At 41.0% G+C, this 24,908-nt stretch overlaps 2 protein-coding genes across 7 annotated transcripts in view; both read left to right on the plus strand.

Annotated features, from left to right (window-relative positions):
* The first annotated feature begins 783 nt into the window (after positions 1-783).
* On the plus strand, positions 784-2,338 carry LOC120455976. Its single transcript, XM_039642529.2, has 3 exons — positions 784-1,105; positions 1,161-1,308; positions 1,697-2,338. The coding sequence occupies exons 1-3, from the start codon at positions 796-798 to the stop codon at positions 1,830-1,832; spliced, it is 594 nt and encodes a 197-aa protein (XP_039498463.1). The 5' UTR covers positions 784-795; the 3' UTR covers positions 1,833-2,338.
* A 2,987-nt stretch (positions 2,339-5,325) lies between these two features.
* LOC120456353 overlaps positions 5,326-24,908 on the plus strand; it is a 37,436-nt gene continuing 17,853 nt past the window's right edge. For 5 of the 6 annotated variants that reach the window (XR_005616826.2, XR_005616827.2, XR_005616828.1 and 2 more), the window contains exon 1: positions 5,326-5,947. Coding sequence is in view for 2 of the 6 variants with exons in the window: in XM_039643139.2 (XP_039499073.1) it covers positions 5,719-5,947 (229 nt within the window). In the remaining 4 variants the exon portion in view is untranslated. Of the gene's footprint in view, positions 5,948-6,242; positions 6,412-24,908 lie in introns of those variants that run through there. The other variant, XM_039643140.2, reaches the window with a different exon arrangement.

Below are 24,908 nucleotides of genomic sequence, written 5' to 3' on the forward strand. Positions count from 1 at the left end.
ATATAAAATATGCCCTTTTTTTTGGACAAACTAAAGCGATGTTTTTAGCCAATCCAGATATGTCAGTTATCCATATGCAAATGAAAGTTTTTATTATAATTTCTCGTATACCTGTTTAGTTTATTTGCGCCTGCATACTATTTACATGCATGCGATAAAGTTGATTAAATGCAAAGTGGCATGCAGAATTTTATTCCCATTTTTCCTCTCAGCCTGTCGTCGGAAAATATTGAAAAACTTGAGGGGAAAACAGAAAAAAACAAAAAAAAAAGAAACGGGGGATTCGCAAACACGAATACATTGTGAAAAACTCTATGAAAGAAATGTTGCTTCACATCATTCTATGCAACTAGTTTTATTTTGGACGTGAAACTTTAAGAGATACTTTTAAATATGAGAACAAAATTAGAGAAATTTGTAATTTTTAATTAAAAATATTTAAGTGTTTGATATATTTATACATTTTTATTGCCAGTGCAAGCGGTCAGCAGCACATATTGCAAAAGTTATGAACAGGAAATGAAACGGAAGCTGACAATATTCTCCAACGACGATGAAGGTGATTCATGTAGACCATTCCATTTCCATTCCAAACTCTTTTTTCGACCAACTGTGGATTTCTCTATGATTGTGAGTGACTCGTTGATATTGCTGGCAGCTGGTTAATTGGCCAAGAATGTTTCGCTATCAACGACAACTGTTTTTGGCCCAGCTCTGTATGACACATGGTTTATTATTGTTGCAAAGGAATAAAAGCCATCGTAGGGCAAAACTTACCAAACAGACGGGCTTGTCATGGCCGAAGAGAAGCATCGCATGCTGTTCCAAGGCCAGGATCCCAGTCAGGATCTGCAGAAACAGCGACCAATGTCCTTGTCGCCATCGGAGCCGCCCACCTACGATGATGCAATGCAAACGTCTGCGACTCTGGATAGTTTGGACCACCACACCGGCCGTCGAAGAACCTTTTTCGCGGAGCCCCAACATCTGAGGTCCAGGGTGGAGGAGATGCCGATGCCCCAAATTGAGGACGAGGAGAGCGTGCAATCGGTTGGATTATCGGAGCACAATCACACTGAGCACCTCGCCGTGCCACCTGTGAGAAGTAACTATGAACTCACACCGATTCCATTGCATATTTCGCAATTGTATATTGTCAGATTTCTTTATCCTGAGTCCGCAGCCCAAACTGGGCAGCCAGGCGACGGACATCGTGTGCCCAGCTTGTGGTCAACGGGGAGTAACCCGATTGAAGAGGTCACCAAATGCTCGCACCAACCTTTGGGCCCTCTGCCTGTGCACTTTTGGGTGAGTACGGTATTTAAATTACTTAGTTTGAAAAGTTCACTCTTTAACTAACTTTGAAATTGGCTGTTGATAAGGAGATTATAATTAAGTTCCAAGTACCTAACACTAAGTATGAACAAAGTGATGAGCCAATGTATGTGAGTAAGCTTTCAAGGCTCGTATGAATAATTGAAATTATATAAAGTATCTTTATGTAAATAACATGTTAAGTTGGTAAAGAGATTATAATTATGTTTCAAGTACCCTACACTTAGTATGAACAAAATAATGAGCCAACGTATGTGTGTATGAATCGTATGATTTAGTGAAACTATATAAATTACCTTTATGTAAGCAACATACCTAGAACTTCGAAGTACTCATATCCTTGTACAAATTTCTTTTTGAGTTGGTGCTGCTGCGCTTGCTTGTGTCCGTATTTATGGAATGGCTGCCGGACAACGAATCATTACTGCTCCGCCTGCGAGATCTTCCTGGGCGCACATTATCCGAGGAGCTGCTGCTGCCGGCGGCGACGGCGGTAGTCCGGAAATATCCCGCAGTATCGCAGCCGGGGAATCCGGCCGCTAATTGTGAATGTTGTCAGTGTGTGCGAATAAAGCTGAGTGGGCGGCACGCTCTTCTGACCACAAGGACTCGGCTCTTATTCGCTTGTAATGAGGAACACAGTGCCGGGCGCGGCCGGAAATTGTGCGCCGTCAAATCGAATTTGCCTACCTATGCCCATCCGCCATCGTCCTTCGTCCTTTGTCCATCGCACATCGCACATCGCCCTCAAAACGCAATCGATCCACCAACAGTCATACACCATTTCCATTACCATTGCCATGCCCCGCCCCGTTGCCCAAATGATGCATAACTGGCCCAAACAAATGGCCTCATCATCACTCCGTTCCGCACATCCTGCCACCGAGAGCGGGTTCTTGTGCACGCTGCTCGTCATTTGATACCCTGCAAAAAAAGGGCATTCGATTTAGATTTAGTAACTAATATATAATATTGAAGCAAATAAACATTTGTCTAAGAAATATTCTGAAAGTGCACTGTTGTTTAAAAGGGCAAACAAAAGTAAACAAATATGTTTGAATGATATTTCTGGCCAAGCATTTATTTGTATACCCCGAGTGGAGAAGGGTGTCCCAGAATTTGAACCATCAGCAGTTGTTTGGCTTCTAGTTGCGCTTTTTGTTTTTGGAGGCTTCTGCCTATTTCGATGCAAAGCGCGGCTTTGTTCAATTTTTGGACCGCAATTGGCCAGCGGCGGCAGCAAATTCAATTAGCGCCCCGTGGGTTGCAGCCTTCAGTGCAACATGGCCTTCTTGCTGAAAGCCAGCTATGGATGGATTGACTAGGCCAGCGCCGAGAAACAAAAGCAGAGCAGAGCGCAACAATTAGTCGGGTCGCTGCCGCAGCAACAATTATGGCCAAAAGAGCATTATGGCCGAGCGGTGAAATAATGTGGAAGTTACAGCTCATTGGCATCAAGCATACGCCCCTTTGTCCAGGCATCAGTTTATTGCTGCTGCTGATACTGTCGTAATAACAATGATAGTCAAAGCCATAATAATCATACATATAATAATACGTAATGAGACAACAATGAAAAAGAGGTGCCAACGGCAGTCCATCGCAATAAGTTGGCCACTTTAATTAGATTAGCTGCTGCTTCTGGCTGCCCATTAATGTCAACCGTAAACAATGGGCATCATTATGTAATATCTGCTATAATTGATGATTTTCTTTAAGTATATATGTAATTTTGCTTATCTCGCAAAAGGTAATTCATATTTGGCGACATTGAAAATTTAGATCTATTTACAATACTTTTTTATGCTGATCGAATACCCAATCGAATTTGCGTTTATCATTAATTAAACTAATATTATTCAATTTATGAATTACGAATTGATTTTAATTCGTATGTATAGATTTATTGTCAAAAGCCGGTTTGTAATAGCTTCCGTAGTGCGTCGCGAAAACAAATATTGGATGCTTCCTCACTCCATCGATTGATTTAATTATTCCCAACGACATACACCCCCCTCTATTTTTTCAGTAATGCCGCCTTCCCTGGCATTGCAGAAAAATGCTGAATTTTTAAGCTGGGATATTTACGGATATTTGCGCGTCGTCGATGAGTCGTTAACGCAGCTGCAGATACAGATACAGATACAGATACAGATACATTTACAGATACAGATATAGATACAGCTATAGATACAGCTACATATGCAGACGCCCAAACTCCCAGAAGGGGCGAGTGGTAATCAAATTACCACACAGCCGCGCAAATCAACTGCAAAATGTTTTAATTAAGAGAGGAAGAAAAAGAGGCGCGGGTTGTTGCCGGATACCAAATACTGAATACGAATACGAATGGGGCAAATTGCGAAATTGCAAGTGCAATTGCGAGCCAAATCGAACGCAGAGGATCCGGCAACAACGGCAACAGTTAAGCCCAGCAGCAACATCAGTGTCCGCCCGTAATCGTGGCCCAAATGGCAGCAGCAACAGCAACAGTAGCTGTAACGGCAGTGGCAATCATGTCCAACTGCTCTTGATCCGCAGGGCCACAGGTCACAGGTCACACTGCTGCAACAGTTGCTGCTGCTGCTTAAACTAGCAACAAGATGCAACAACGCCAAAAGCGACAAGTGCAGCAGCTGCACACAACAATGCAACTCCCATTTTGACAAGCCGTCGTTTTTGATGCTCTTGAAGTATTAGGGCTTCAAAGAAATCAAAAACTGTCAGCAACAAATTGAAAAACTATTTAAAAAAAAGGAAAAAAAATTCAAATAAATTGATAAAGCAAAATAAGAATTAATATAAAATATGATACAAGCTGCATCCAAATTTGTATCGATTTCATTTGTATTTGAAAGTATAATTGAATGTTAAATGCTATTTATATTGATTTATTTTTAACATTTTATTTAGATACTTAAATAAATTATATATTTTTTTTATTTCAACTTTTCAATAGATATTTTTTGATACTTAAATAAATGATATATTTCTTTTATTTCAACTTTTTAATAGATAGATAGATATTTTTTAGATACTTAAATAAATGATCAACTTCAATAGATATTTTATATAGATAGATATTTTTTAGATACTTAAATAAAAGGTATATTTCTTTTATTTCCGCTTTTCAATAGATAGATAGATATTTTTTAGATACTTCAATAAATGATATATTTCTTTTATTTCAGCTTTTCAATAGATAGATAGATATTTTTTAGATACTTAAATAAATGATAAATTTCTTTTATTTCAACTTTTCAATAGATATTTTATATAGATAGATATTTTTTAGATACTTAAATAAATGATAAATTTCTTTTATTTCAACTTTTCAATAGATATTTTATATAGATAGCTATTTTTTAGATACTTAAATAAATGATAAATTTCTTTTATTTCAACTTTTCAATAATCTTATTTCAGTTATCAAATCAACCAGTTTTGTAACCCAACCGGCTGCTGATCAACTGCGATATCGAGCAGCAACAGTTTGCGGACTCTGGCCACTAAAAATGATTTTGGAAAACACCAGCGAAGTGCATGCAATTTCGATTTGCCAATGGCCATTAACCATTATCCATTATTCCTCTATTTTGGCGGGGAGCTCGTACCATTTCCCACTGCTTATTTTTGGGGGCAAACCCAACAGCCTTTTGGAAAAGCAACCCCGCTTCGAAAAGCTGGCGTCACGTAGCCAAGCAAATGAACTGCAACTGACTTCTGGCAACTGCAACTGCCGCGCACCTTTGTGCCCCTTATCGTCGTTTTGTCGTTTCGGATTTGGTGATTTCAGATTTGCGGAAAGGCGCAGGCGTCGGGCGACACACAGGACTCGAAGTCGAACTCGTAATAGTACTCGGATTTCGCCGATGGCGGGGCCCATTCACCAAAACAGAAGTTCGGCTCCTGACGGCATGTGCGGCATGTTGCAAGTTGGCAACTGTCGACTGACAAGGCTATATGAGTGTATGGCAGCGCATTTGGTGGCTCAATTGCGCCTCGCACGTTGGCCAGGCAGCAGGTCCTTGCGGCTCCTACCGACATCGGCAGCTAGAATCGGCAACCGAAATATCCGAGAATATCCTTCGTGGCCGGCTTGCGAATTGCGCGTAGTAAGCTGAGCAGCTGAGTTGAACAGAACTGAACTGAAACACAACAGAACTCACAGAATACGTAGGCTTTGCCGGCTCAATTGTGTTTGGTGTTTGGTGTTTGTTTTTTTATTTTTTGACAGTGTGCTCTTGTAGTTGTTGTTGTTGTTGTCGTTGGGCAAGGTGGTCCTGCATCCCTGTATCCTGCAGCGTGTTGTTCAAGTACAGTATTCCCCCCGGCGAACCGCGTGTTATTTCCGTTTCCGTGTGCGTGCAATTAGCAGGCGGCATGGCGGCGCAGTGCCGCCGCTACCGCAATCGAAGGCCCAAATGCTGCAAGACAATGTCATTGGCGGTTTTGATTTTGGGTCTGAGTCTAACGGTGGCGGCCCTGGCAGCCGGAAATGACGCCATTTCCGCGCCGAAAGCGGGCAAGGATCTGCAGCTGCAGCAGCAGCGCCATCAGCAGCCATCGGAGATTGGAAACAAGGATTTTGACTTTGCCGCCTATGTGAATGGTGAGTGTTTGTGTGGATACTTTCTCCTGGGAGTGATTCATCTTCTTCTTCTTCATTTGGTGGCCACTGACCACTTGAAAATGCGACAATCGTCAGACGACTCAATCACTTTTGCTTCCGCTGTCGCTGTCGAAGTTGGAAAATGGAAATTAGCCTGCCAATTCTCCACAGAGCGATGCGGGCAGAAAAGCAATTTGAGTGCTCTAAGTAGTCACAAAACAATTGAGTGTTTGGCTTAATGTTTGTGCCATTTTCAAGCTTTTAGCCGCAAGTATATTTAATTTGTTTGGAAAACTTGGTCATAAGTGAAAGGAGAAATCGGCTATAATGGCAGCGGTGTGTGGATAATTAAATCAAGCTCTTTGTATGCCTAAGCAGCAAGGGAGCAATAACCAATTATATTCAATTGAAAATTGTGGTAATGCAAAGGTCGATATTACACACTAAACTGACAAAAGACAAAAGTAAGTAAATTAAATTAATAAGTGTGTTTTGCGTTGATTTATTCTTTTAGATATAGTTATAGTTACTTTATAACTATTACAATCAATAAATAAATTGAAATCAAGAAAGTTCATTCAACTTATGTGTTTGAATTTTCTTTGATTTTCCAATTAAATTTGATAGAAAATATTTAAAAATCAATAAGCTTTATGTCTCCGATAAATGTAATCAAATGAAAACATAATCGTAGGATACACTTTCAAGATCGAGAATATAAGGGAAACCAAAATACAAATACTAAAATATTTTCAAGTTTCCACTTTCTACGGCCTAAGCAATTTTCGCACACGTTTATTATTTGGTCAACTGCTAAATATATAATTCCAGTCATGGAATAATCACATCAATATGGATCCTTTACCATATGCAAACCAAATAAAATCCCCTCGAGCTGCACACTTCAATATTAAATTGTTTTTGACCTGGCCAAATACCCAAACGGTTTCGTGTTCATGATAACTTAATGAACAATGAGCTTCACTTCAAGTTCTCCATTTCAATCAAAGATTTTCCAAACAGCTTCCATGCTGAAAATTGGTAAGCGAACGAAATCTAAATCGCTTGTGAGACAATTTAGAGAATATCATGTTATATATAAGCCACTAGCCAGTTGTCAATTGCAAATGGAGGCATATATATTACAATTGGCACATATGTATAACTAAGATAAATTCAATGATATGTCGTCCGAAATTGTTTGGTTTGTTTTGCGAAAATTGCAATTTAAATGTAGTTAACTGTGTGTTCCCATGTGTGTGTGTGCTTTGCCACTTAACAGCTACACAAAAGTCACACAAACATTTCGAATGAGGGGGCGGATGCGGCGGGAAAATGGGAAAATGGGAAAAAAGGCGGACTGACCGCACTGACAAACATTTCGAAACGTAAAATTTATTTATACCACTTGTAACTGCAAAATGTAATTTTGTGGAAATCACAAAACGAGTGTGTGTATGTGTGTGCGGGGGTAAGAGCCACACGCAAACAAGCGGAGTACCCACACTGCGTATGAGTAATCCGACTGGCAAGCAATCGCGTTACTCATACGCAGTGTGGGTCGCCGACGGCCACCCCCAAATGTATGCTATACATTTTTGCATGTCAATATGCTTAGCTATCCGCACAACTGCTGTGATTCCTCATCCATTGAAAACCAATTAAATTCGCACAAGCACATGATAGTAATACAATGATTGCAAGTGCCACACATTCGAACGTGTCTCTTTTCGGTTGGCAAGGTGGCATCCCATAACTTGTTGCACCGTCGATATTTAGCCACTTTATCATCCCGATGAGATGCGTTTACACTTTAAATAGCCGCCGGCCAAAGGTAACACTTTGCAACCTATTGCTTTTGCCATGCTTTTGATTTTGTTATTGCTTTTGCTACTTTGCCGAATCCGTTTAGACATAAATTATAGCCCCAATAGGAGTGTGTGTGCGCCACGTGGCTTATTGCAGCAGTTCGTGTGTGTGCCTTATGTATTAGTGTGTGTTTGTGTGCGGTGCAGGTGCCGCTTTGTTTGTAGTACCCCGCAAAGTCCAAACTCTGGGGTAGATTAACTGGTGTCAACATAAACAAAGCGATATATGTATGTTATATGAAAACATCTTCCAAGATTTCCCATTTATTATTATTTACCATCATCGTTAGTAATATGAAACTTTGTAAATGAATTGATTTTATTTCCTTCTTAAAACTTATTAAAGATTTTTAGTAGAACATCAATAGATTTTCTACAATACAATGCCACATTTTATTTTATAACTTGGCCGAATTGTTCATGGCAAAGATTTGCCTTATAAAGTACTCAGTATCTTTACCCTCGACCCATGCGATTGCCATCTAAATATGCTTTTGTTTATTTTTGGCTGAGTGCTAACATTTCGCTGATTTTACAACCGCGACACAGGCAGCGTTGACAGCAAAAACAAAGAAAAAAACAAAAAGGGCAAAAACCCATAAAGTGGTTTGCTCGCAAAGTTCGAAGAGGTGAATTGTGGAAACCACCCTCGTTTGTTGGCCAGCGTCGACGTCCATATGGTCCATATATAAGCCTGGCCATAAACCGTTTGTTTCCCGTTTGTTTGTCTATTTATATGTTTTCAGAATTTTCTCCTTAAATTTGGTTTATTTTGAACCTTAAAAACCTTTTTTTCTATAATAGCATTTAGATTATTAAATAAGAATTTACGTAAATTAACCATTAAGAAAGTAATCTTATCTGATATTTTTATTTATTAACGTACAACAAATTCTACCTCTTTTAAAAATTTAAACTCCTGGTACTCATTCATTGTTGGAATTTCCTATACAAATTTACTGCCACTAAAATCATATCATTTTTTTAAACCATAACCACTTTCTAGCAGCCAGCTTTTTTGTCGCATTTTTTTAACAAACTCTTTTCCTCTGCCTCTTTTGTTGTTGTTCTTTTTGGTGCCGTTCATAAGCAGATAATCAAAAGTAAATATAAGCATTTTGCATTGTGTGATACGCAGACGGAAGAAGGGAATCCCCGCAAAAGGAGACAGATTAAGTAAATACTCGCGAATTCTCAGCGCACAGGATTATTTTCAAATGCCGCAGGCCAGAGGAGAAATAAAAGGGAGCTTGTGCTTAGCCTTTTTGGCATTTTATGAATTATTTCGTAGCTCATTAACGAAAACACGTTTAAGTACTTAAATAATCAACGTTTTTTTGTGCTACCTCTTGGTAAAGTTTAGTCAGTCAGTCAATCATGTGTATGTGTTTTTGCTGGCATGGATAGGTAATTATTCCAACGATTATTGGGATTTGTTTTGAATGCTTCCCGAAGAGGAGCATTTAATTAAGTCTGAAGACACTTTGATTGAACCAATTAGGAGCCTAATCACTTTAACAAGAGAACGCAATCGGCCTATAACACCCGAGTTTCCTTGATTGCTGGAATTTCTGAGTGTTGGCTTGTAATTGTATTTGTTGGTTAATAAGATGAGGATTAATTAAGTCTAAAATTAATAAGATATAATGGGAAAGCGGTTTCGTATTACTCAAGTTCTTCTTAATGAGTTGGAAGTACATTTATTATTTTATACGATATGTTCCGTTTTAGCACATCTATCAAACAGTGAAGACAACTTAGATTACCTCCTAATAGTGCGGCTTCTCCCTAATTATTTAAAAACTCTTTTTAGGACTTCTAAAACTTTAAGAGATTGTGTGGATAAAGGAAAGTTGTAGTGAAACTCTGCATTTTTACTACCCAGTCTAAAATGCTGTTCCCTTGAAACTATTAAATTTTACTGCACGATTTCTCCCCAGTGGTTAACGATGGTTTAGACTTAATAGCTCAACGCTTTTAGTTAGCTAAATAAAGATTTGATTTGTTTGCCTGGCCAACTAGTTTTCATTTTTAACATTTGCTTATTATTGGCTAAAGATTCCGTTAGATATAAATTGTTGATCCACAATTTGTGTGCTTTCGGCACGGTGAAAATATCAAATTAATTTAATTAGTTATTTCGTGCGTGCGTATTCCTGCGGACAACCAAATTTAAATAGGAAAGGTCATTTATCCTAATCAAATTTTCGTAAATTAGCCATGAATCGAAAATGTGAATACGATTCTACGGCTTTTTGCGGCCTGTTTAATTGGGCATACGACGCAGGAAACCTGAAACTTTATGCCACAAAAGCCACACACACACACAAAGAGAGTGGCTTGATTATGCAAAGGATCCTTTATGTCCTTGTTCCCTGGCTAAAGACGTACAGTTATGAGAAGTCGACCCTTGTGGTACTTCACTCATGTGTAATCTGCTATACACTAATCGAGTGCAAAGTGCTCCCTTGTCTGGCCACCAATTAATAATCCTTCTAACCCAATGCACTTGTCATCCAAAATTGTCCTTACTCACTTGGCTTAATTAGCCGGCAGTGCATTTGAGGCCATATGACAGCAATGCACTGTGAATATTATTTAATACTTGCTGTTAAACACTACAAATAAAGCGCGGGACATTAAGGACATTAAGGATGACAGGGACAGTCTAAGTGAACATGTTTAAAACCTCTCAGAAAGGCTGAATCTTGTGCATTATATAGCCCATTAGCCAAGCTATTTCGCTCAGTGCACTCATGCCTAACAAATTATAGGCCAATTGGGCACACCCACTGCGGGTCCGATTCCTCTATGCATTCGGCTGGGGATTTATTTTTATATGCTGGTCGTTAGGAATAATACACCATCCGTTTTAGCCGGCGCTTTTATCGCTCGCATCCTTTGCCACTCTCGCATCCTTCGTCCTGCGACTGCATGCGTTAAGAGCTTGACTTTGTCCGGGAATTGCTCCAAATGTCGTCGTCATCATCATCGTCGCCATGCGTCCTTCTCCTTGCTGCTGCACTGCACCCACCAAGATAATGCCACTGAGCAGGAGATCAGGAGATGGGAAATGGGAGCTGCGGCAATGGTGGGACCTCCTTAAGTGCTGGCTATGCCCGGAACAATTTGGCACCACATTGCGTATGATTAATATAAATTGTTTGGACTTCATTCTCGCTGGCTTCCACCCACGCCACCTCTCACTTCCATTCCCATTGACACTTCATGAAGGCAAAGAGCGAGCAGAAGAAGAAGTCTTGAATTTGCGAGCACTTAAAGGAATTGCTGCACGCTTTTGGTACAGTGAATCCTGTCATCTATGGTTTTTATAAATCTGACTCTACAATGGTAAGATAACCGCTTGTGACAGAACATATATACATATATATATATTATGGAAAATAATTACTTATAGTTTATTAAAGAAGCAAGATATCAAATATGTGCCGTGGATGTATTACAAATAGCTTTCTTTACCATAGCACCATATTTTACAGTGATTTAGTTTCTTTGCGATTTGATTTATCGATTGAACCGTATGCTCAGACATGCATTTCCTTAGAAAACTCGCTGTCTATCCGTATGCTTAAAGCGTGTATTTAGCTTTTCGGCTAAAGAGCTGGCACTGTTGTTGTTCCGGTTCCGGTTGTTGTTGCTGCTGCAGCTCCGTTGCTGCCGTTGTTGCAGCTGCCACATGCCATGGCCCAAAGTGTCACATTACTGAAAGTGCGACAGCTACGGCGAATGCCAGAGCACTCTTCTCCTGGTCCTGGTTCTGGTCTTGGTGTGGTTCTGGGTCTGGGTCCTCATCCTGGTTCTGGTTCCGCCCGCTGCCTCCGCTGTCGCCGAATCTGCAGTCGTGATTGGGGTGCTGCTGATGCCGCCGCAGGGACAGCCACACGCACCCTGCTCAACTTTGCTATCATTTGTGGTTTTGCATGTGCCGCATGCAGCACAACGCCAAGTGCTGGCAATATGGCCACGCCACCCTCTTTTCCGCTGCGAAAAAAATGAAAGACTGAGAAAAGATGGGTACTATGCAGGGCAACAAAAAAGAAATTGCATAAAAATCGCGTACACGCTTCAAAAATTCAACGGTCCGCCTATGAAAACGAACCTACAAGAGGAAAAGCCACAGGCCACGACGAAAGTAATGCTGAGAAAAAGTACGCAAAAGTGCAGAGATGGGGCAGTGGTCTGGACGCAGACGATTGTTGCAGCAGCTTGTTTAAATTTTTGTGCCCTGGCTTTTCATACTTGTTAAGCCGCCCTCTCACCCAACTTAACTCAGCGAGGGGGCGGAACCAGGTGCTCTTACCAACTTTTTTTTTTTCTTCTGATGCACGGCGACAGGCCAGAGATGTTGCCGCTGGCACAAACACACACATGCAGTTGGGGCACAGGTGGCATCATCACGGTGGGCCATCAAAGAAACAGCAAAAAATAAAAAAAAAACCGATGAAGCATTCGAAAATTGTTCGCTTCGAAACACAGATCCAAGTGTAATTTTTATCACGTCGCGTAGAAAACATATTAATAAACTGAAAAGTAGCTGAAAATACTGTAGCTTAAGTCACACTATTGAGAAGCGCAGAGAAGGGCTTAAAACGTGAGAGTGTGAATTAATGAGAATCGCTGAGAAGAGCTCAAAACGTGAGAGTGTGAATTAATGAGAATCGCAGAGAAGAGCTCAAAACTTATACGTGTTATTTAATGAGAATCGCAGAGAAGAGCTCAAAACGTATACGTGTTATTTAAGGAGAAGCGCAAAGAAGAGCTCAAAACCTAATAATATTTATTAATGCAAAGCGCAGAAGGAGATGCAAGTAATTTAATTGTACGAGTATAATAAAAAGCCACAACACATTTCCCAATCCATGATTGATGAAAAATGACGTAAAGTTGCCCAACTAAACTTAAAGCCAGTGCCAATGGTACGAAGAAAACTCAAACTCACTTCACTCATAAACTTATCTACCCCACCGTTTCGCTTCCCACAAGGCGCTCAATGAAGTGATAAACTGGCAACATTTAGTCCTTTTGTCTTATCTCCACTTTTCTACTTTCTGCTGCTCTCTTCTGTGTGTTGTTGTGTTTTATGGCTGAGGCAGAAAAAGCAAAACAAACAGATTGGAGGAATGGGGCGCAAAAAAAACTTTCGAGCGCAACGAAGGGCAAAATTCCGGCTCAAAAATCAAATGACAATAAACAAAAAAGTGGGGAGAGCGAGGGAAACGAGGGGAGCAGCCATAAAATAAATTAACCTTGAAGTTCAATGCGCAACTCAATTTGCTGGCTTCGGGGCCAAGGAGTCGCCCTGGAAAATTGTTGCTTATTGCTGGCCAAAAGGGGAATGCAAAGTGTTCATAAAATACCAGTCAACCCTTTAATCCTCGACCACAATTCTTGTTTTGCATGATCTTTTGGAAAATAAATCCACTTCTTAAAGATCTAAATGTAGTTTTGTGGAATTATTTTGAAAGTTATGGTTTAAAAACGAATTAATTGACTGCTTTAGACTGAGTAATATTTAAGAGTGATAATGGATCCTAGATAATACGTTTCATTTAATTTCAATAAAGTCACGCTACTTCAACCCTTTAAGGCAACCCTTTAAGTGTTGTTGCGCTAAAAGCTTCATAAATAGACTGCCGGGGAAAAGGTCAAAGTCTCAGTTCGATAATTACCCATCATAATGGAGTCGACGAATGAATCGCCTCGACCGCATGCATTATTGAAAGGCTTTCCCATCGGACGGCGAAGACAAAGCCCGACCGCAAGGGAAATTTAAACAAATGCCACCCCACGACCCCTGCCAATGCATCGTTTTTGTGGTCGGGCCGATGGGTTCAAGGATTCAGGGGTTACGGCACTTACCGCGGGACCGATGCCGAAACGCACAAAGTCCATTTACATAAATGCTTATCCTCGATTGCTACCGACTTGCTATCAAACACACACACACACGCACACACTGAAGGCTCACCTTTGAACTTTGGCCACAGCAAATTAAATAAAAGGTTAGCTCTTGTGCGATGATGAGGTAGGCCAAAGTTTTTCACACAGTCTGATGATAATAACAATGATGTCATTGAGAACCTTGAGTGCGCAGAGTTTACCCAGCAAAAAGCATAATGTAATTGAAATAAGTTGGCCAAAAGCTTCATCAACCTTGCAAACATACATTAAATATATTTCTGGACTAACTTTACAATTAAGTAGTTTTTTTAATCGTTATAAAATCGATTTCTTTTTGACATTTCCTTTTAATACACCTTATAAGCACTGTGTCAATGAAAAGGGCTAAGCTCGTTTCGCTCACTGTTTGCTGTCCTTTGAAATATGGTAATGACCAAAAGCAAGGACATCAATCGATGTTGGCGCATTTATTTTGCTTCACTCCATACCACCACAGCCCCATTAATATTTCACAATTCATATTCGCAATCGTCCTTCGTTCCCGCCCCGCATTTGCATACTACCCTTCCCCCTCGAGGGGCTCATTTACCTGTAACCAGTAGTTACAACGACCTACTGGTTCCGGATGTCTGCCCGTGTCAGCGGAGTTGAAAAGGGTTTTTATTTTTTTTCTGTATGCTCACATTTCCCATTGGCATCTTCCGCCGATTTCCTGTTTTTCCGTTTGCACGCTTTTTCGCCGCTTTTCCCGCCAACAGTTTCAGTTGCGGTCGCTGGATGGGCGTGTATTTTAATTGTGTTGACTTTGTAAATGATCCATTCATAATGCTACTCGAAGGCATGCCCATCGACATTGTCGTCATCATTCCAATCGGGCTGCTCAGCCTGTTTTTAATGGCCAACATTTAAGCCGGCTCCGAACAGCAACAAGGCTTGTACCAAAAATAAAGGAGTAATCGACAGATTTACAACCATGTAGTACCCTATGTTCCACAGACTGATAACTGGTGATTTAACTTTGCAGGGGATTCGTTATCAAAAAAAAAGTAAGGAGCTCAAAGGATCAAGCTTAATATGCAAAATGTAAGGAAAACTATTTACTACTATTTGACCCTACTATTCAGCCACACAAATACTTGTTATCGTTTCTGTTCAATACACCCCTTTCTTCCCAATTACAGGGAATCCAAAGAATCAAAAAAAAAAAACACGAATCCAGAGCAAATGAAACGAAACGAAAATCGATAATGAATTAATTTTCAGGCACCGAAGGCAAATGGCGCCGACAAATTTATGACTGTGGACTGGGACAGGCATTGCAAGGATGTTGTAGTGGCCATCGCCCCCCTGCCAATTCGATTCCCAACGCCCCTGTGCAGCAGCATTTACCATTTGCCCAATGCTCGGTCCGTATTTCCCAGACCCTCAAGTGCCATAAGCCTCTTAAAGCCTTTAAAGTGACGCGTTTTACTCAATATCAGCACGCAGCGAAAATTACATAAAATACTGCAATACATTTAATAGATAGTATAGTACTTACTATATTACATAAATTTAAATTAAGTGCGCAATAAATATTAATTGGCTTCTTTGTGACAAAAGACTTGCACGTTGAAATAAGAAAATTCTAGCCAAAGGACAGACGATATAACTTTTGCCTGTTAACAATTGCTAACAAATTACTTCTTTCCAGTTTTCCATGTAGACAAAAGCCTTGACAAAATTAAATGTAAATTCCTCTTCCAAATTGTAATCACTTTGCCTGTGATTTTTGTCATAATTGCAGTCAAATCTCAAAAACTCAATCTTTAGCAAAGTTTTTTGGGCTCAACTTTTGTCCGTGGCTTAACAAGCGCTTGAATGTGTGTCAACGTTTGCCTCAATTTCTGCATATCCTTCCCGTTTCATTTTATTCCCTCTATTTGTTTAGGCTCCAAGGGAAAAAGGTGGGCGAGGCACTGGCACTGCCACTGGATTCTATTTGGTTTTAAGTGGGCAAATTGCTTATGTGGGGCATCTACACCTGGGCCTTCGCAACGGTGGCAACCAACCAATTAGTGTCAGTCAAAAGTTTTTAATACCCTGGTTAAGGCCTGGATATTGTTATGACGACTTTAAACACTTAATGCTACACCTTAATACTCTGTAATTATTTAAGAACTTAAGAACTTAGTTCTATGAATTTAAATTATGTATAAATTATAAGTTATCATTAAATCATTTCTTGAGTGCCTATAATTATTGGCCGTGTGTAGGGTTCATTTTTGATGTAGGCCATTCGGAATTGCAAACATGACGAGTATCTAATTGAAATGCAAGCGAACGGGTGGCTATCAATTATGCCCTAGTGGCTCCAAAAAGGTCCTTTTCGAGGACCAGCAAAAATGTCAAGTCAGTTAGTCAGCCATCATGTTAGTCGACGAGATGGCAATCGAGTCGCATTAAAAACTAATCGCAGCCCATGCATGCGGCTCAAATGATTAAGCGTTCAATTTGCCAGCACTCGACATGAAATTAAAGTTAGTTTTATATGTGTGTGTGCATTTCTTTGCATGTCTGTGCTTTCTCTTTGCTTTCTTTTTGGCGCCTAGTTATTAGTGTGTGTGTGTGTGTGCACGTGTTTGCACATGGAATGCAACCGTAATTATGCGCACGACTGACACACATTAGCAGAGCGACGAAACCCAGAAAACGGGGTGTATTTATAGCCTACTTAAAGGTAACTTAGACACGGCACGAGCACAAGTCAAGTGACTATCTTTCAAAGCACCGCCAAATGGGATCACCATATGCATCACTGCTGTTTCCACACAGTCACGAGGTGAGAACATAAATCCTTGCAATAAGTTGGCCCAGAAGATAGGCTGCTTCTCTATCATAAATCTTGCGGGCCTAACAAAAGCCAAGGCGCACAAAAGGAAGTGTGTTGATCTTGGCAACACATTTACTCAGGTCTCACAGTGTTCCTCAGAAGGTAGCATACTATTTATGAACTTTTCTATTCTATTCTTGTATTCCAAAAGTAGTTTTTTATGTGGTGTTTACTTTATAGTACACACAGCTATTCTATTTTCAAACGCTTTTCTAATGGTTTGAAAAAACCTGACATTTTCTGCATTTGCATTTGAAAACTTTCGAATTTCTCAAGCGACTGGCATCTCTGAGCCATTTTCCCATTACCAAAAAAAATCTCGAGGGTATTAAGACCACCCACTACTTCTTGCCCGCCCACGATCCTCATTCTTTGGACTGAAAACTTTGCTAGTGCCTCATTGTGCAATTTACTATTCGGATTTTGTTTGACATGCAAATGCTGCAGTTTAGTACATAAAGTTTTAGCGAAACATATAGGGTACATAGTCGGCAGTATATCCTCTGATGGATGGTTGCTTGTGTTTGTATGAGAAATGAGAGCATCGCTCGGCACGCGAATTGTGTGGCAACATTTTGTTGTTTAATTTTTGTGTACCGCCTGCAAATTGAAGGCCCAGTTCCTCCGAAAAACCCCCTAACCCCCTGAACCCCCCTTGGAAACCCTACTCAAACTCAACGCTTGGACGTTGGCAATTTGCTGCATACAAATCGCGACTGGCAACGCCGTTGCCTGTGATTATTGCTGTTGTTGTTGCTGCTGCTGCTGCTGCTGCTGATGGTGGCAGCCAAAAGAACTTAAAGTAGGTTACTTACAACCACGCACACACGTAGGCATCTTAAAGTGCACTGCGAGAAGAATTGCAGCATAATTAAATAAGACAAAATGGGACAACAAAGTCACTGAAATGGATTTAAAAAGTAAGCACAACATAAAAATATAAAGTAAAGGCAAAATTTTAAGCTTCAAATGTATATATGTATGTATATAGAGTAGTTTTTGGGTGACCCTGGTAGTAGTAGTTTTTGCGCATACTTAAGGCAGCGGACCAGTCGAGCGTCGCAGACACGCCCCCTTTGGCTGCCCCCAGCGCCCCCCTGGCATCTACGCTCGCCTGCATCCCCCTGCGAGCACTTTTGGGTGCTGTAATTGAGGCAAGTTTGCAGAAAGGCAAAAGTTGCCGCATGTACGAATAGTTTGCTGCATAATGACAGGCGCGCCGGCATGCATATTTATGCCTCAAAAACTCAACTTTCCTCCCGCGACACCATCTTGCGTCGAACCCTTTTCTCCAAGGCGCGGAAAGTCACGCTCTATTGGCCCAACCAATGTGGCTGAAATAAACGAGTTTATTTGGCCACAAACAGCAAAAAACGCATAGAACAAAAAAACGGAAAGCGGAAAAATGCCCTAGTGTAAAGAACTCCCGCTGCGCCGAAAGTGATTAATTATTTAGAAAACATTTCAATAGAATTTGTTTGATTTCAAATGAAACCGCAATGAGCACAGCAGCTGCCAAAGTTACTTCCGGTTCTGACCTCTCTTTCTCGCCATATTTCTAGCGCTCTCACTCGCACTTCCACAGCCTGTCGGCAAAGTCAACCGCCAACTGTGGCCAGCAATAAAAATTTTACAGACAATTCGCTTTTATTGCATTTCACACCGCCCAGGAGCAAGCGAGATGGGGCGACCGTCAGAGAGAGAGAGAGAGAGAGAAGCAGACAGACAGTTGAGTGCAGCCACAAAAAAGTTCACGTTTGTAGTTTAGCCGGCCTTAAGTTGTAAAAACTAATTTGTTATAGTAGTTTTCAGATTTTCAGGTTTCCCCCTACATTATTTCCTAAGAAACAGTTGCAAAATCATCCATAGATCAAGTAATATATAATATAACATGTACATAAATTTTCTCATTGCACGTGAGTAACGAAAACACATTTAAAGCCCATTGTGGGCGACATGATCAGTGGACATAGGCAACCCAGAACCGCAATCAATAATGTTGCACACACAAAATGAAAACAGTAAAAAAGGGACTTCCGCTCACAGCAGACCATAAAAATGTGCTGCATACTTTTAGGCAGGCAGAAGCCATAAAGTCAAGAGCTGCTGTGTGTGTGTGTGTGCGTTTTTATAGTTTCTTTTTTTTTGGTAAGGGGGGGGGGGGGGGGGGAAAGGCATTTGTGGGTGGTTGGGCGGCAAAAGGCGCCAACTTGAGGTGTTTGCCAATGCACTTGTGGAGGCTAAATGAATTAAAAAATCAAATGGAACGAGTTGCAAGCGCCAGTGGAAAGGAAGCAATGAAAATTATCCAAGGGAGAGGCGCCTGCGAAAGGAAACTTTAACAGTCACTGACTGTGGAGTGGCGACAGGGGGGGCGGGGCAGACTACAACAGCTGCATACAAATGCCTCATGTGTGTGCGTGTGTGTGTGTGTGTGTGTGTGTCGAGTGGGGCAGTAGCAAAGAAAAAAATTAATTTAAATTTTTATGATGCCATAAAAATAATGCATGGCATGTCTGGGCCCCCGGCTAAAAGGAGAGACACCCACCACTGCCGTAAGCGGCAGGGGGGCTGGTCGAGGATTGCAGGGGCATGGGGCATGAGGGGCGTGAGGGGCGTGGCAAGGCTGAGGCGAAGTGAAGTGGAAGCTGGCACACAGTCCATGGGCAAAAAGCAAAGGCAATGGCGCCACGTTGCCCCAATTAGCTGCACACTGTGCCCCAGCATGTGGCCATGCCAGCGGTGTGAGTGCACCACCCACATCTACAATAGCCACCCAGAATCAGAACCGAGAACCACCCACCCACACACTCTCAGTCGACTGGCGGCAACCTAAGCAGCATGTCATTAGTGCCGCCTTCAAAACAAAGCAACGAACACGCGGAAATGCGATGAAACAAAATAAAGCGTCGGTGCACAGCGAGAGCATTAAGTATTCCGCCAACTTGGTCATGTCCTGGCAATATACATATAAGAGCAATATAATATATATACCCACTCGAGTCGTAGCACATCTCCGGTAGTCTGTTCAACGATATTTCAAGCAGTGCCTGCCAAGACTCACGGCGGAAAACAGGTGGTCTACATGAAATAGCAGCGAAAAAAAAGGGAAGTAAAATAAACAAAAGGTTGAAAGTCCTCTAACGGCAAAGAAATATACATATTAGTTCATGTTCAAAATGAAATATAAAAATTGGTACTAGTTCGTGTTCAAAATGAATTATAAAAATTGGTACTTGAGCTAATTCAGTTAGGCAAGTATTTAAGTCAATTAGATTATCCCCAGCCAAGCAAATAGTTATGCTTGATACAAGCGCTTAGCCGCCGAGCAACAGTGCGTATACGCAATAATCCATGCTCAGCTGCTAAAGCGGGCCACTAACTGAGCAAACTGAACTGAGCGAAACACAAAAACTTAGCTCCTCATTTGCACTACATACCGCAACAGGACAGATTGCCACGCCCCCCGCCCCAAGCCGCCCACGAAAGCGTCGGGGCGTAACAATGAATACAAATGAGTCATTTATGACCGAGAAAAGGACCACAAAAATATACGTATCTGTGTGGCCACCAAAAGAAATGCCGCAAAAAATGTCAAGGCAAGGACGCATCAAGCTGAATATTTTTGCTACTTAAGTATTGAATTCATGAGTCCGTAATGCAATTAAAGTTCGCAGGAGTATTCCACTTTTATTACACTTTATAATTTGCAATTATACGAGTGTTTTTTAAATGATTATCCATACATGTTTATATTTAATGTTATAACAGAATGCAGTAACTGTCTAAGCGAAGATTTTCTATAATTTGTATTTACTTTCAATCTGTTCACAATTTTTAATTGCTTTCTAAAATTGTCAAGAAACAGGGTTTTCTTGGTTTTTCCCAAGCTGTGATTTATTTGGCATACTGCACATGGCACACGGAAATGTTCTTTGATCGTTTCCGGTCATTTCTCATGGTCGAAATTCGGGTCAATTTGTAATCCCTTCCCACTGCCCACTGCCCACTGCCCCCCCGATCCCTGCGCCTGTCATCTGTTCTCCGGTTCTCTGCGTCTGCCGGAGACATTAAGTTAAAAGTGCGGAATAGAGCAAAAGGACTAGCACTTGCACTTGGCTGGTCGCCGCCCAGTTCTTTGGCATTGTTTATGCTTCGTTTGAAATTTATTGTTATGAGCACAGCGGACAAACAGGTCAGCAATCAGCGAGGTCCTTCGACTTGAAGACTAAGGTCCCGCCATAATTGGATGGGCGTGAACTTCGACTGAAACTTCGATGACAATTAAAATCGCAATTTTCAGCACGCAATGCAGTGGCAATTAAGGACCCCCCAATGATTTACTTATCGATTGCCCCACAAGTCCTTCGTTCGCCTACTCCTTGCCCACCTCCAATATGATTTACTGCCACATCTCGACTATAATGCTGACTTTAATTGACCCTCAAGTCGCTGGGTGGTTCGGTTGGCGATCTGCGAGTAGCACTCCATTAATTAAAGTCATTTCATGCTATGGCGATGATGATTTTGACCTTCAGCCCATACTTTATGACTTAGAAAAACAAAGGAAATTATTTATATAATGTGCTGAAAAGAGAATGTATTTAAGAAATGCAATTTTGGAGCATCTTAAATTGTTAACAAGAAAAGTTTGTTACATAATTCTTGTGGTGGGGCATTTTGGCGCCACTGTTTTTGCGTCATTTCCGTTCGGCTTTTCTTGCCGCTTTTCATTTTCATGTTCCACTTCCTGTTCGCTGGCAACAATTTAATATTTGAAAAAGCGCACGACGAAGCCAAAAGAAGAAATGGCCAAAAGAGAAGCTCCAGTTTTAGCTGCAGGGAAAAAAGCAGCAAAGGCAGCAAAGGCAGCCCAATGCAATTAATCAAAACGCTGGCCGCGACTCGTATACCAGCCACGCCCCCTTTTCTACGCCCCCTTTTTTCGCCCGCTGAATAAACCCGATTTCTATGTCCTTTGCCTGCCGTTCGCGAAAGATTCGAAATTTAATTATGAATACTTAATGGAACTTAAAACACACAAAATATGGTCAAAAATTATCTATGATTAATGGAATACAATAATAAATGAAAATAATTTAACATCTTAACTTTCCTAACAGCTCTTTAAATATGTATTCAATGAAAAATGAATGTTTTTGGTATATTGTATACTGCAATACTGCAATTTGTATTAAGGCGCCTAGCTTTTTCTCAGTGTGGGCAAGTGTAAGTGCGAGTCATAAATGTATGTGCATGTAGAAAGTAGAGAGCATAGAACTATGTACTACCAAGATGTGCAATGCAAAAACGCAATTCGTAGGAACTTTCGCACAGACAGGAAACAAAACTAATTATCGTTAGAGCAAAATTTTTGTTTTACTACTGCTGTTAACCCTCCAATACCATTCCCTTCCCCTTCCCCCTCCCTTACCATTTTACATGTATAAGTGGGAGGGGGGCGAGGGGTAGCAGACCGGAATTGGGGGCGGGGTCGAGGCAGCAACGATGTGAAGCCGCCCATATTTATAATTACTGTTTGCACACTTAACGAAGACACCAAGACTACGAAGAAGTAGCTGAAAGGGGGGGGGGGGCACCAAGTACAAGAGGAAGAACATGCTTAACAAGAAGAAGTAGAAGAACAGGGAGAAGAAGAGGGGGAAGAGGATAGAGAAGAAAAGGGGGTTAAAGGGAAAGAAGAGGGGTAGAACAGAAAGAAGCAACTCTACAACATGACGAACGAGGAAAAGAAGAAGCAGCAGCAACAGTAGCTCAGAGAGAAGAGGAGGGGCAAGAGGATAGAGAAGAAGAGGGAGTAAAAGAGGAAGAAGAGGGGTAGAACAGAAAGAAGCAACTCTACAACATGACGAACGAGGCAAAGAAGAAGCAGCAGCAACAGTAGCTCAGATGGAAGACAACATTTTTGAAACTTCATTTTCAAAATTATGCTCATTAATCACGAAAAACAACCGAAAATGATGACAAGCTCAAGCAGGGGGGTGGGGGGGGTGTGAGTACATTTTGAGATTATAGGTGTGTGCGTGTTGAAATGTGTGTATATGTGTGTATTGGCTGTTGGCGTGTCGCATAATACTTTGTTAGGTCTTAGCACGCAAATCAGCCAGAGAAATTGTCATACAAGGAGCAAAAGAAAGGGGAAAGGCGGAAGAATGAGCGGATGGAGGCGGAAAAACGATGAGGAAAACGAAAAAGTCAGTGGGGAGGGGGTGCGGAGGGGAATGGTGGAGTCAATGGGCAAAGGTGGACTTCGATATGGCGACAGGTTACTGCTACTCTAGTACAGTGCGTTTCACCCTGGTAAGTAAACAGGCTTTTGAAATCTTTAAAAACGCGCCTGAAAATATGAACATCGACTTTAATAAATACTTTCGAGAAACCGCAATGCAAATCAATAAATTGCGCAGGAAAAGTGACTACCCTTAGATAATAGACGACAATTACGCGTATGTAATTACACTAGTTAAACGCACTTCTTTGGTATATACATACATATGTACATAGGTAGCCAGCTCAATTAAGCCCACGACCATCCCACGTTGACCTTGCACGCACATCCAAAGAATTCGTGACATTGAGTAAGGAAAAAACAAAACAAAAATATTAGCTAAAGTGAAAGCAGCAAGAAAGTAAGTTGGACTTGATTTACGAGCAAGGGATTATCAGCCAGCTAATAGTGGAGCCCACTTAAATTTTCATATTCGCTTGCCGTGATCCCTGCCTCGTGCCATTAGCTGGTTTAGACCAACTAAACCGAAGGGGGGGGCATTATCTGACCATTGAACCACTGAACATTATCTCCGTATCTTCAAGTTCGACCTTGTGTCTGCAGCTGTTGCCCCACACGAACTCACAACAAATAAAACGCAAATTGTATAGCCGAAGCCTGGAAAAAATATAGAAATCGATGTTCCACATACCCTATGTTCTAGGGCAATTGACCAAGTTTAATAATATATGTGTCTACTATTGAAGTTTGGCCTTACCGCCAACCTATTTATTGCTAAAATCACTAAATATTTCATTTAAATTCGTGATACTTTTATGTTTTACCAACTTCTTGAAATGCTGTCCGCCGCAATGGATGCCAAAAGCGAACGTACTCTTTCAAGGACCTGGCATTGACATTGTCTGTCCCTGGCCTTGTTAGGTCCTTTTTCCCCCTGCTCCCCCCCTGTTATCCCCCCTATTATCCTGCTCCATTTCTGTTATTTCCCATTTTCTATGCGCTTTGCTGTTTGCTTGGCTCCATTTTGGGGGCTTTCAGCGGTCGCACGTAGCAAATTCCATTTACGTGTCCTTGAATTTTGCTTAATATTATTGGGTCCTGCTTTATCCCAAGCAGTGGAATCAAGGCAAATTGTAATAGAAATGAAAGTTCATGTCCAAGTCGAAGAAATTAATAATCAATATGGCAGACACGAGAAATGATTCAATGGCTGGCTGAAAGAGAAGCAATTTATGGGCCATTTTGTTGACGACAGGTCGCGTCTGTCTAACCCAGAATATTTCCCATAAATTGATGGCGGCTTAGGGACTTATTTTCCGTGGGCCAACGAACGAGATTAATATTTAATTAAATCGATTTAATGCTGCCTGTGGATCTGTTGACAACGGCTTGTAAAATACCAAAACCGCTGACAGTCGAGTGATTTATTTATGTTCTGCGCTCCACATTTGTTAGATCTTTTGCTGTCTGTCTGCAAATATTAATTATATATCCACGGCACAAAAAAAAAGTTGTTGAAAAAGTGCTTAACCCAAGAATATTGTGCTTTTCAAGCAGCTGCAAGTTGTTTTCGAACTGTCAGAAAACTTGAGCCAATGAAGAAAGGGATTTAACAGGTGTAAAAACCAGTCAAAAACTTTCTAAGTGAAAAAGTAACGATTTCACAACTTGACAAAGCTGCCAGGATATTAGGCTTAGAATTAAGCAAGTTTGGTTTTATGGGTTAAATAAATTTAAATATGCCTAGCATGAAAGTATTCTTCAAGTTAATATGTATCTTTAATATTTTTACTTCAAGCTTTTGGTAAATACTCTAAAATCGTTGACTAAACGTATGAATTTCGCAACTTTCGACTGCTTTTTTTGCGCAACAGTAACGATAGTGTGTGCGCCTTAATTGCGCCACAAATACGTGGCATACCTCAGTCAAGGATTGCCGTAAAATCTCTTTTACTCCTGCGGTCGGGTCATGCTCTTCTTTATGAGGACACCCAGCCACCCACACTCCAGTTTTTCATTTTGGCAGGCCTGCTTTGGCTGTAACTTTCC

Source organism: Drosophila santomea, chromosome X, assembly GCF_016746245.2.
Source record: "Drosophila santomea strain STO CAGO 1482 chromosome X, Prin_Dsan_1.1, whole genome shotgun sequence".
NCBI classification, from domain to species: Eukaryota; Metazoa; Arthropoda; class Insecta; order Diptera; family Drosophilidae; genus Drosophila; species Drosophila santomea.